The sequence below is a fragment of the Somniosus microcephalus genome, chromosome 15 (genome assembly GCF_052327205.1).
Source record: "Somniosus microcephalus isolate GS21.2 chromosome 15, FLI_Smic_1.0, whole genome shotgun sequence".
Lineage (NCBI taxonomy): Eukaryota > Metazoa > Chordata > Chondrichthyes > Squaliformes > Somniosidae > Somniosus > Somniosus microcephalus.
The window spans coordinates 12,379,537-12,391,750 of NC_141001.1; the positions used below are offsets into that span (position 1 = coordinate 12,379,537).

The window sequence follows — 12,214 nt, forward strand, 5'->3', positions numbered from 1 at the left end:
ATGCTAATCTTTACAAATCACTGGTTAGGCATCAGCTGGAGTATTTCTGGGCTGCAATGCATTTCCTGAAAGGGTGATGAAAGCAGATTTAAAAGAAACTTTAGAAAGGGAATTGGATGTAGACTTGAAAAGGAACATTTTGCAGGGCTCTGGGGAAAGAGCAAGGGAGTCGGACTAATTGAATTGCTCTTTCAAAGAGCCGGCACAGGCACGATGGGTTGAATGGCCTCCTTCTGTGCACTAAGACTCTATGATTCTATCTCATCACAGATGTTCCCAATGGTTTCCTTATGAGTCTACATTCTAAACCCCATAATTTCTAATGATATGACGTGCATTTTCTAAATGTTGTTTAGTGTGATTTTATTTTTGCCATTCCTGGCACATAGAACTATGTGCATGAAATTCATAATCGAGCACCCTTAGATCAGGTTTAGCACGGATTAGAATCAGAGTAAAGCTCTCTCCACACTGTCCGTCAAGCACTTCCAGGTCAGGAACAGTTACACCCGATCTAAGTTATGGCTTTCTCTGCACTGTCTGGAGTCAGGTGTTAGCACAGGCAAGAGACAGGTCAACACTCTGCCTCAAATCTCAGAATGTGGCCCCTGATGTACCAGCATATTTATTTTGCTGCACCATGGAGTAAATTTTCTGACTCCCATAGAACTACTTAATTCTAAACACTTGCCTTAAAAATGCACAGAGGGATTTAGTACAAAGAGATAAAGGGCGCAAAATTCATTTGGGGAGCCACCTTTTAACTTTTCGAAAAGTTAGCACCCGGCAAAATCCATTGAAAATGTTGCAAAATTGTGTGTTTGCGCCCCAGGAGTGAAGCGGGGTGGTAAATGAGGCACTAATGGTCTGAGTGGAGCGCTGCAGGGGCGCTAATGTCTGAGTGGAGCGCTGCAGGGGCGCTGATGTCTGAGTGGAGCGCTGCAGGGGCGCTAATGTCTGAGTGGAGCGCTGCAGGGGCGCTGATGTCTGAGTGGAGCGCTGCAGGGCACTAATGGTCTGAGTGGAGCACTGCAGGGGCGCTGATGGTCTGAGTGGAGCGCTGCAGGGCACTAATGGTCTGAGTGGAGCACTGCAGGGGCGCTGATGTCTGAGTGGAGCGCTGCAAGGGGCACTAATGTCTGAGTGGAGCGCTGCAGGGGCGCTGATGTCTGAGTGGAGCGCTGCAGGGGCGCTGATGTCTGAGTGGAGCGCTGCAGGGCACTAATGGTCTGAGTGGAGCACTGCAGGGGCGCTGATGTCTGAGTGGAGCGCTGCAGGGGCGCTGATGGTCTGAGTGGAGCGCTGCAGGGCGCTGGTGGTCTGAGTGGAGCGCTGCAGGGCGCTGATGGTCTGAGTGGAGCACTGCAGGGGCGCTGATGTCTGAGTGGAGCGCTGCAGGGGCGCTGATGTCTGAGTGGAGCGCTGCAGGGGCGCTGATGGTCTGAGTGGAGCGCTGCAGGGCACTAATGGTCTGGGTGGAGTGCTGCAGGGGCGCTGATGGTCTGAGTGGAGCGCTGCAGGGGCACTGATGGTCTGAGTGGAGCGCTGCAGCGGCGCTGATGGTCTGAGTGGAGCGCTGCAGGGGCGCTGATGGTCTGAGTGGAGCGCTGCAGGGGCGCTGATGGTCTGAGTGGAGCGCTGCAGGGGCGCTGATGGTCTGAGTGGAGCGCTGCAGGGGCGCTGATGGTCTGAGTGGAGCGCTGCAGGGCACTAATGGTCTGAGTGGAGCGCTGCAGGGGCGCTGATGGTCTGAGTGGAGCGCTGCAGGGGCGCTGATGGTCTGAGTGGAGCACTGCAGGGGCGCTGATGGTCTGAGTGGAGTGCTGCAGGGGCGCTGATGGTCTGAGTGGAGCACTGCAGGGGCGCTGATGGTCTGAGTGGAGCACTGCAGGGGCGCTGATGGTCTGAGTGGAGCGCTGCAGGGGCGCTGATGGTCTGAGTGGAGCGCTGCAGGGGCGCTAATGGTTTGAGTGGAGCGCTGCAGCGGCGCTGCTGGTCTGAGTGGGGCGCTGCAGGGGTGCTGATGGTCTGCGTGGAGCGCTGCAGGGCACTAATGGTCTGCGTGGAGCGCTGCAGGGGTGCTGATGGTCTGCGTGGAGCGCTGCAGGGGTGCTGATGGTCTGCGTGGAGTGCTGCAGGGGCGCTTATGGTCTGCGTGGAGCGCTGCAGGGGCGCTGTTGCCAGAGCGCTACCCAATTTCAGCTGACTTGCGTTCAGCAATCAGCCTTCAAGCCTTGACTCTAGTTAATTCCAGCTTGTAAAGGGGAGGTCATTTCAAGCTGCAGCTGCTCATTATCAGCATTGCTGCACTTGAGTGCGACCTCTCAGCTACTGAGACAGCTTTGTGCCATGGCTGCTGCAAGGGAGAGGGAGAGGGCTACTCGAGCCAGCGATGTGGAATTGGATATGTTCAGCAGCTTCTCTGACAATGTCTCAGCAGAGTTATGGCTGACAAAAAAGTTTCCCCAAGATGGTGCCTTTAAATAGCGCGCGGAGCCAACTCCCGACTGCAACTCGACAGCTGATGCTGTGGTTCTTAGCGCCGGGCAATAAGTGAGGGGGCGCGGCCAAATTTTGCATTCAGGGCGCTGCGCTGCACATGGGAATGACATCATCATTGCCAGGCGCGGCCAAGCGGGGCGGTACCTACAGGAGTGGGGCAGCCGCGCCCGGGTGAAAATCCATGTGCTCCCGGTTGGCGCCCCATGGAGGCGCTAACGGCAGGCGCAAAGCAGCCAAATATCACGCCCAAAGTGTCAGTCAGAAAATATGTCCCCATCATACTTTTCTTATACTAATTTTTTTCAAAATATCCAATTCCTAAATAAAAGTTAAGGAAATCTGATGCAGATTGCAGATACTGATACATTGCATGTTATAGCTACCAGCAGAACTACACTTTCACAGGTCAAAGCAACTTTACTTGTCAATCCAGCTGTATGTTTTTCATGGAGTACAATTTTTCTGCTGGATCCTTGAACCTGCTGATGTTCAGGGACCTGATGATTTGCACATGGACAACATTCAGACTTGGGCTGACAAGTGGCAAGTAACATTCGCACCACACAAGTGTCAGGCAATGACCATCTCCAACAAGCGAGACTCTAACCATCTCCCCTTGACATTCAATGGCATTACCGTCGCTGAATTCCCCACTATCAACATCCTGGGGGTTACCATTGATCAGAAACTGAACTGGACCAACCATATAAATACTGTGACTACAAGAGCAGGCCAGAGGCTGGGAATCCTGCGGCGAGTGTCTCACCTCCTGACTCCCCAAAGCCTTTCCACCATCTACAAGGCACAAGTCAGGAGTGTGATGGAATACTCTCCACTTGCCTGGATGAGTGCAGCTCCAACAACACTCAAGAAGCTCGATACCATTCAGGATAAAGCAGCCCGCTTGATTGGCATTCCATCCACCTTCAACATTCACTCCCTCCACCACCGGCGCACTGTGGCTGCAGTGTGTACCATCTACAAGATGCACTGCAGCAACTCGCCAAAGCTCCTTCAACAGCACCTTCCAAACCCGCGGCCTCTACCACTTAGAAGGACAAGGGCAGCAGACGCATGGGAACATCACCACCTACAAGTTCCCCTCCAAGCCACACACCATCCTGACTTGGACCTGTATCGCCGTTCCTTCACTGTCGCTGGGCTAAAATCCTGGAACTCCCTTCCTAACAGCATTGTGGGTGTACCTACACCATATGGACTGCAGCGGTTCAAGAAGGCGGCTCACCACCATCTTCTCAAGGGCAATTAGGGATGGGCACTAAATGTAGGCCTAGCCAGCCAGCGACGCCCACATCCCATCAATGAATTAAAAAAAACATAGAAGTGTTTTACATAGATTTTTGGTGAGTTTGTGCAAATGTCAGGTTTCCACAGCTTTGCAGAGTTTCAGAGGCAGCAGAAAAATGCATTCTGTGAAAAATCCATAGTGTTACTTATCAATGAATTCTAACATTGAGGTTTATGTTCTTCCATGGACTAACATAGGGCTTTTCAAGAACACATAATGAAAGGTTCAGAGTAATTGTGTGCTGCTAAAATCAATGAGATACTGCAGTGCCCTTGCTTCACGTGCTACTTTTTACAGAGAAACTGAAAGGGCAAAAAAAAAGTACCTCTGAGCACACAAATCACAAGTCAAGAAAGAAGAATAGTATCTAAGAATCACACAAGTGTATCTGGCCCCTGAAATATTAGCACAGACAATACCACTCATCAATATACTAGTACTTACACACTCCATGTCAAGGATTTGGCAGCTCTTCTGACATTCTGTACCAGTACTGTCAGCTGAAGCCTTATTACAGTCAAAGTATACCATGGGAGCAACACAGGCTGGAAAACAAAACCAAAAATGGATTTAGATACACATAAGAAACATTTTTTGTCTGAATAATTACTTTTTTCTCAAAATGTTACCTTGAGGTTTTGAATTGTTTCCAATACACTCTAGCTTCCCTTGATTGCAGGTACTACAATAAAATAACAAAATATCATCAATCACTGAATTCAGATACTTCTACTGCTCAATGAAATCATTAATTAGCTTTACAAGCTCACCACATGGCATCTTCCTCATGAATGACCTCTCCTGCTGGCACTGCCGACCCCCTATAATAGCATGAGCAACCGGAGGGTGGTACACATTTACCAGTGTCATCCATGTAGGTTCCATCAGCACAACCACATCCATCCACTGGCACAAAGTCAACCTCACAGGTTTTATCTGGTGCTCCCAAGGACTGGCAAGTACGATGGCAGTTTGTCATAGCGTAGCTGTAGACGAGAGTCTTGGGACAGTTGATGTATTCGGCTGCAATTAAAAAAACAGACAAGTTGAGAAATTTCCAGACTTCAGTTTAAAACAAGTCTAAAATAATAAATAAATACAAAACATTTTGAAAAGTATTGTTTCAAAGTGGCAGTTGGTAACACAATGGGGGCTAAATTGGATAGCCCCCGAAAACGGGCGCAGGGATTGCGATGCGCAATTAACCTACACCGGTTGATTGAAATGCAGGCAGCCTGCCAACTTCATGCTGCCTGCACATTATAATGATTTCTGTGTGTAGCCAGCGCTAACCGCATCAGCAGGGAGCCTAAAATCGTAACTTCCTTGGACCACTTAAAGCTAGCCTGCACTGCTTAAAGCTAGCCTGCACCTCTTAAAGTGGCGGTGCACTGTAGCTGCAGCAGGTGCTGGGAGTCGTGCAGGAAGTGAATCAGTCTTAGGAAACAGTGAGGAATGGCACAACATGGGAGAGAGCAGGCTTCAACGTTTTCGGACACGGCACTTTTAAAAAATTTATTCTTTCACGGGATTTGGCTGTCACTAGCAAGGCCGGCATTTATTGCCCATCCCTAATTGCTGTTGAGAAGGTGGTGGTGAGCCACCGCCTTGAACCAGTGCAGTCCTTATGGTGACAGTGCTCCCACAGTGCTGACTTTGTCGTAGCAGTTTTGGTACAACTGAGTGGCTTGCTAGGCCATTTCAGAGGGCAGTTAAGAGTCAACCACATTGCTGTGGGTCTGGAGTCACATATAGGCCAGACCAGGTAAGGACGGCAGATTTCCTTCCCTAAAGGACATTAGACTGGAGGTCTTGGTGGAGGAGGTGGACAGGAGGGGAGAGAGGTCCTCTATCCACAGGGGGACAGAAAGCTCTCCAGACACAAGGTCAAAAGGTAGTGGGACCAGATAGGTGTGGAGATCAATGCCAGGGGTCAAGTCCCGAGGACCTGGATGCCATGCCACAAGAAATTCAATGACCTCACATGACTGGTCAAAGTCAGTAAATGCATCTTCAAATGCCATATCCCACCAACTGCACCACTAGCCTCAGCCACTGCCCAATTCACCACACCCCCATCACTTACCTACCAACAATCTCTATCAATCAGGACTCATATCTAACATTCATAGCTTCACCTCACCCTCACGCACTTACCACTGCTGCAAGCCTCACACCCAGATCTCACAGAATGCACACACTGCCAGCTATTCAACCATGACAGCCACATCACACAAACAGATTGCATGACATCACTGACACGCTTCCCTCTCTCTTGCAGGACAAGGTGGAGCACAACCGTAGACAGTAGGAGCTAACTGGAGGGGGACAGGTGCACCTGCATGTCATAACCCCCCATGGAGGAGACGGAACAGCTATTGTTGAGGCCGTGGCCACTGGCGAGACTGAAACCATCAAAGATGGCGGTATCCTCATACCAAATCCTCCTCACATCCCACATCCTCCTCATCCCACAATCTCTTCAAGTTGTAGATGGTGTAAGCATGCAGCCCTCACTCCATCCCTCCTCACCGAGCTGCTCGACGTTGTCCTCCAAGGCCATCTGCAGTATCAGCCACAGAAAGTCGGCAGCCTTCCACCAGCCATGCTGCAGCCTCTGGGGTAGCACTGCGTAGGAGCACTAGGACAGGCAAAGCCACACAGAAGACCGGCACTAAGGGTGATTAGTTTACATTTGTATGCAATATGGCATGACTTAATTTATAAATTTTGTTTGGAATACTTATTTTGTGGTGACTTTTAATTTAGCATTGTGGCCAAACAGACATTGTGATGGTCAGTGACAGAGGGAAATTAAGGTGTGGGATTGTTTGTGAATTAGCTCTTCACTGACAGCCTGGGCAGAAAGGGGCTGTCTAGGTTGTCTCCTTCCTTCCTCTTCCTCCTCCTCATGCTCCTGCTCCTCATCTGTTTGCCATAAAGCTGGTGGCAAGGGCTGTCCCCTCATGATGGCGAGGTTGTGCAGCATGCAGCAGTCCACCACGAATCTCGACACCCACTCTGCCGAGTACTGCAGGGCTCCTCCAGAGCGGTCAAGGCAGCGGAAGCGTTGTTTCAGCACGCCAATGGTTACTCTATCACATTTTGTGTGGCAGCATGGCTTTCATTGTATGCATGCTGCTCAAGTGTGTGTTGGTTGTGCACTGGAGTCATGAGCCATGTCGTCAGCGGATAGCCCTTGTTGCCCAATAGCCACCCTTTGATTTGCCGTGGTGGCTCAAATACAGATGGCACAGCGGACTGCCGCTGAACGAAGGCATCATGACTGCTGCCAGGATACTGAGCACTGACCTGCCCGATTCACTGCCTATGGTTGCACACCAGCTGGAGTTTTCATTCCAAAACGTGTGTGATGTCACGGACCAGTTTCCCGCCCGGAAGTCAGCTTAATTAACAGGTTGAGGGGATGCTGGACAAGCGGCCACAGGACCAGGTGGGTGTGAGCCCCGACAGCGGGGGCAATCCCGGGGAGTGGAGGGGGGTCCGATCCTCAATCGGGGGGGGTCTGAACCTGGGAGGGTAGTCTGAACCCCAACCCGGGGGATTGGGTTTGTATGGGTGGGGGAGGGGGCTGATGGTGGGGGAGCTTGGGAGGCCGGGAGGAAGCATTCCTGCCACTCCCACTAGGATTGCTCCCCAAAGCTGTCCTCACCTTGTTGCAGCTGCCGGGAATCCGGAGGCCCGGGAACCCTGGCCGGCCACAGCTAAACCTGCACAGCAGGTTAAATCTGAGGCTTCCAGCCTTATTATAATATTTACTGTGCCAACCCGCCTCCTGGGAGCGGGTTGGCTGCCCGCCCTCGTCCCGCCTCCATTAACACCGAAAGTTGGAGGTGGGTTGGGGTCGGGATTCAGGTTTTTAACACTTTAACCTCCCACCTGACCTCAACCACATGCCCCCCCCCACCCCTGTTTTTTGGGGGTTAAAATGCCCCCCATGTGCCAGTTACTAACATACTGTGCCACTAGGCGCAGGCCACTAACATTTGCTGCCACTCACAAGAACAACAGCTTGCATTAACATAGCTCCTTTAATGAAAAAATGTCCTAAGACACTTCACAACTAGGTGACAGAAATGGACATTGAGCCAGGAAGTGACTGATTAAGGAGGGGTGGCAGAAAACATGTTCATAGAAATTAGTTTTGGGAAGGATTTTAAAGGTGGAAACAGGTTAGGGAGAGATGAAGACCAACACATACCAAGAGGAGGGGGAGGAAGGGTGACACAGAAAGCTGGAGTCCGGGGAATGGACTGTTCCGAGGGAACATAAGGCTGGAGGTGATTGCACAGGTGGGGTGTGGCAAGGCCATGGAGGGATTTAAAAATGAGGATTAGGATTTTAAATGTAATACTTTTGGGGATGGGGTGCCAATATAAGTCAATGAAGACGGGACTGAGGAGCAAGTGGGACAGGATACGTGCTGCCGGTTTGATCAAATTTGAGTTCATGGAGTGGAGGATGGTAGGCCAGCTAGAAGAGTATTAGGCCTAGAAATTCAGTATCGCTACGTTTGGGGCGCTACAGTCGAGCGTGCGTTAAATTTAGCGCCCGGCGCAAATTATCGCCACCTTCAGCGAAATTGAGTTGCTTCGCCCCAAAAGGTTATTGCTGCGCTAAAGCAGGCGCTGCATGACTATCCTAAGGCGCTAAGCCGGAGAGGCGAGGCGCTACCACCGAGGGCGGGCGCAGCGCAGGTTCGGCCAGTTAGCGATTGCAGGCAGACACGCTGGAGCTGGTCACCTCTTAAAGGGGGAGGGTCGATTTGGCTTGCAGCCACGCCCTGCACATTGGAGCCCTGATTCTCGGCCTGGACAGACCTGCTGCGACATTGTAATGCCTACGACCATGGAGAGGGCCAGGGAGCGAGCGCAGCGGTTCAGTGAGGGGGCCCTGAAGGTTCTGGTTGGCGCAGTGGAGCGCAGGCGACCTATCCTGTTTCCGGACAGTGGCAGGAGGCCGCTGCCCAACGAATATCGAAAAGCTTGGAGGGAGGTGGCACAAAGAGTGACCTCTAGCAGCATGGTACCTAGGACCCCAACGCAATGCAGGAAGAAGTTCAACGACCTCACTCGGGTTGTCAGGGTGAGTACCCTTTCCAGTATCCTCTTCATCCCTGCATGTGCACCTAAATTTATGGCCAAAGGGTCCTGAAAGCCCCAACGCCCAGCCCTCATCCAACACCTATGGGCCTCTCATGAAACTCACATGCACATTCACCACTTTACTCACTGTAAGGGCTATTCCACCATGGGAGGCAGTGCAGCCAAGATCAGGGCTTGACACTGTAAGGGCTATTCCACCATGGGAGGCAGTGCAGCCAAGATCAGGGCTTGACACTGTAAGGGCTATTCCACCATGGGAGGCAGTGCAGCCAAGATCAGGGCTTGACATTGTAAGGGCTATTCCACCATGGGAGGCAGTGCAGCCAAGATCAGGACTTCACACTGTACTGAGAGCCCGTCCTTTCTCTTGCAGGGCAAGCTGGCGCACAATAGGAGGCAGCAGCAACGGACCGGGGGAGGCCGTCCTGAACTTAAAGACCTCAGCGATCTGGAGCAGTGAGTGGAACGGATTACGGCAGGCCGGTTGATTGGCTCCGTCGCCACTGGAGATGCCGACCCCGTTCTGGACAGCAGTGGTAAGGTCATCACCTTTTTGACCTCTCGCCTTCCACTTGTGCCTCACACCAACATCCTTTGCCACTATCGAACCAATGCAGTGCATTGCAGCACTCATGCCTCCATCGCTGCCGCCCTCTCCTCACGCTAAAGCAACTCTTGTACTTCCCTGCTTTCAGATGCTGATTCACCAGGTGAGGAGGCGGGCCCTCAAGCTGCCACTGTGAGTGATTCTGAAGGCGAGGAGGAGGAAGAGGAAGCCGGACCATCAGTGCCACCCTCAGCCGAGGCAGCCCAAGGCCATAATGGGGACAGGTCTTCCCTGGAGGGGAGCAGGGGGGAAGGTTCTGAGGAGGGTGAAGCTCCGGGGCCCAGCGGGCTGCAGCAACGCGGGGGGGGTTAGGGAAGCTCGGTGGCCTTCTCCCCGGAGGGAGAGTCTGGCCTCCAGTCCTGCTACAGCGAGCGCAGAGGAGATGCGGCTCCTCACTGAAATGGGCGCCCAGGCGGAGCACAGGCAGACTGAGCTCATGGCTGCAGTGGCAAGGATGCCTGACTCCATAGAGTCACTGGCAAGGAGTGTACAGGAATTCGGGGAAGCACAGGCAAGGAGTCTGCAGGACTTCGGTGCAGCACAGGTAATGAGTCTGCAGGACTTCGGTGCAGCACAGGCAAGGAGTCTGCAGGACTTCAGTGCAGCACTGGCAAGGAGTCTGCAGGACTTCGGTGCAGCACAGGTAATGAGTCTGCAGGACTTCGGTGCAGCACTGGCAAGGAGTCTGCAGGACTTCGGTGCAGCACAGGCAAGGAGTCTGCAGGACTTCGGTGCAGCACAGGTAATGAGTCTGCAGGACTTCGGTGCAGCACAGGTAATGAGTCTGCAGGGCTTCGGTGCAGCACTGGCAAGGAGTCTGCAGGACTTCAGTGCAGCACTGGCAAGGAGTCTGCAGGGCTTCGGTGCAGCACTGGCAAGGAGTCTGCAGGACTTCGGTGCAGCACAGGCAGCACAGGCGGCTTCCACTCAAGTGCTTAGTGGTGCCATGCAGTCAGTGGCTGGTCTGATGCAGATACAGATTAGGGCCACACGAGCACTAACTGCTGCCACCCTCACTGGATCGGGCAGGATTCACCGGGGCCCTCGCCGCACCGCAGCAGGCCAGCAGTCTGTGCTTCAGCAGATTGCTGCGCATGCTTCAGTGCTGCCCCGTGCGAGTGCCAGTGTGTCGTCCGACCAGGGAGTGCCTGTGCTCTGTCAGGATGGCAGTATTCCTGCTGCCAACACTGTCACTCCTCCACTGCAGCTGTCACCACCCGTAGGACAGACTGCTGCCGCCCAAGCAGAGTTGGAGCAGTCAGCAGCCGGGCCCGCCAGGCCCAGAGCTAGTCCAGGCCGTCCCCCAAGGGCATCTGCCGACTCACTATCTGACACTCAGCAGCCTTCCCCCAGCCTTGCTGCAGCCACTGGGGTCCCATTGCGGAGGAGCTGCAGGGTGGGAAGGGGCCAATCTCGCAAGCGAGGCAGATCACCCTCGCAGGCCAAAAGGTAGGAGGTGTGGCAAAATGCTGTGATTTTTTTTTGTGAAGGCCGAGGATCATGGTCATTTTTGGTTAACTCTTTTGTTCATTGTCTGCAGGTTGTTCGAGCCAGTTATGTGTCTGACTCTTTTTTGGGGGGTTTCTCTGTATTTGTTTGTCATGCGGGAAGGGCACAGAGTTTGTTAAATAAATAATTGTCTTTATTCAGATTGTGCATGTTTGCTCTTTGAACTATTTGTTGCCTTGACCGACTCAGGGTTTGCGGACCGGTTCCATTCATGTTCTTTCAATGGCACAAGCCATTCCCTCAGAGGGGGCCTAGAATCGACTTGCAATAAGCCGCTGATGGACGGCCCTTGCACTTTGTGCCTCCCTCCCATCTTGGTGCTCCTCCTCCTCCTCCTCCTCCTCCTCCTCCTCCTCTGGTGGTCCTCCAATGTCTGCTGGCAGTGGCTGAGTCCTGAGGATAGCCAGGTTGTGCAGCATGCAGCACACTACAACGAAATGGGAGACTCGCTCAGGCGAGTACTGAAGGGCTCCCCCAGAATGGTCCAGACAGCGGAACCGTTGCTTTAGCACGCCGATTGTGTGCTCAATGATGTTCCTGGTCACATGATGGCTGTCATTGTATCGCTCTTCAGCAGGGGTGCTGGGCGCACCGAGTGGGGTCATCAGCCAGGTGCACAAAGGATAGCCCTTGTCCCCGAGAAGCCAGCCTCCTGGGTGAGCCGGGGCTTCGAAAAGGTCTGCCACAGAAGTCTGGCACAGGATGAAGGTGTCGTGGCTGCTGCCTAGAAAGCGGGCACTGACAGCTAGTATCAGCTGTCTGTGGTCACACACCAACTGCACGTTCAACGAATGGAACCCCTTCCGGTTGCGGTAATCCTCGGCATTCTCTAGAGGCGCCCGCAAAGCCACATGCATGCAGTCAATGGCGCCCTGGACCATGGGGAAGCCCGCTATTCTTGCAAATCCCATTGCGCGCTCCTGCTGCTTGTCCAGGGTCATGGGGTAGGAAATGTACTGACGTCTCCTTTTGAAGAGGGCATTCGTGACTTGGTGGATGCAGCAATGCACCGCGAACTGGGAGACATTGGCAATGTCCCCAGCAGCGGATTGGAAGGAGCCGGTGGCATAGAAGTTGAGAGCCACTGTCACCTTCACTGCCACCGACAGAGACGTCCTGCTCCTCAGCTGAGGCTGCAGATCTGTCTGAAGCAGGTGGCAG

At 53.0% G+C, this 12,214-nt stretch overlaps 1 protein-coding gene across 1 annotated transcript in view; it reads right to left on the minus strand.

The window, feature by feature from the left end:
• The window catches only part of LOC147106545 (mucin-2-like), a 94,622-nt gene that overhangs the window by 34,771 nt on the left and 47,637 nt on the right, over window positions 1-12,214 (minus strand). Inside the window, 3 exon segments of the mRNA XM_086008475.1 lie at window positions 4,256-4,356; window positions 4,441-4,493; window positions 4,582-4,834. Coding sequence (XP_085864601.1) covers window positions 4,256-4,356; window positions 4,441-4,493; window positions 4,582-4,834 — 407 coding nt within the window.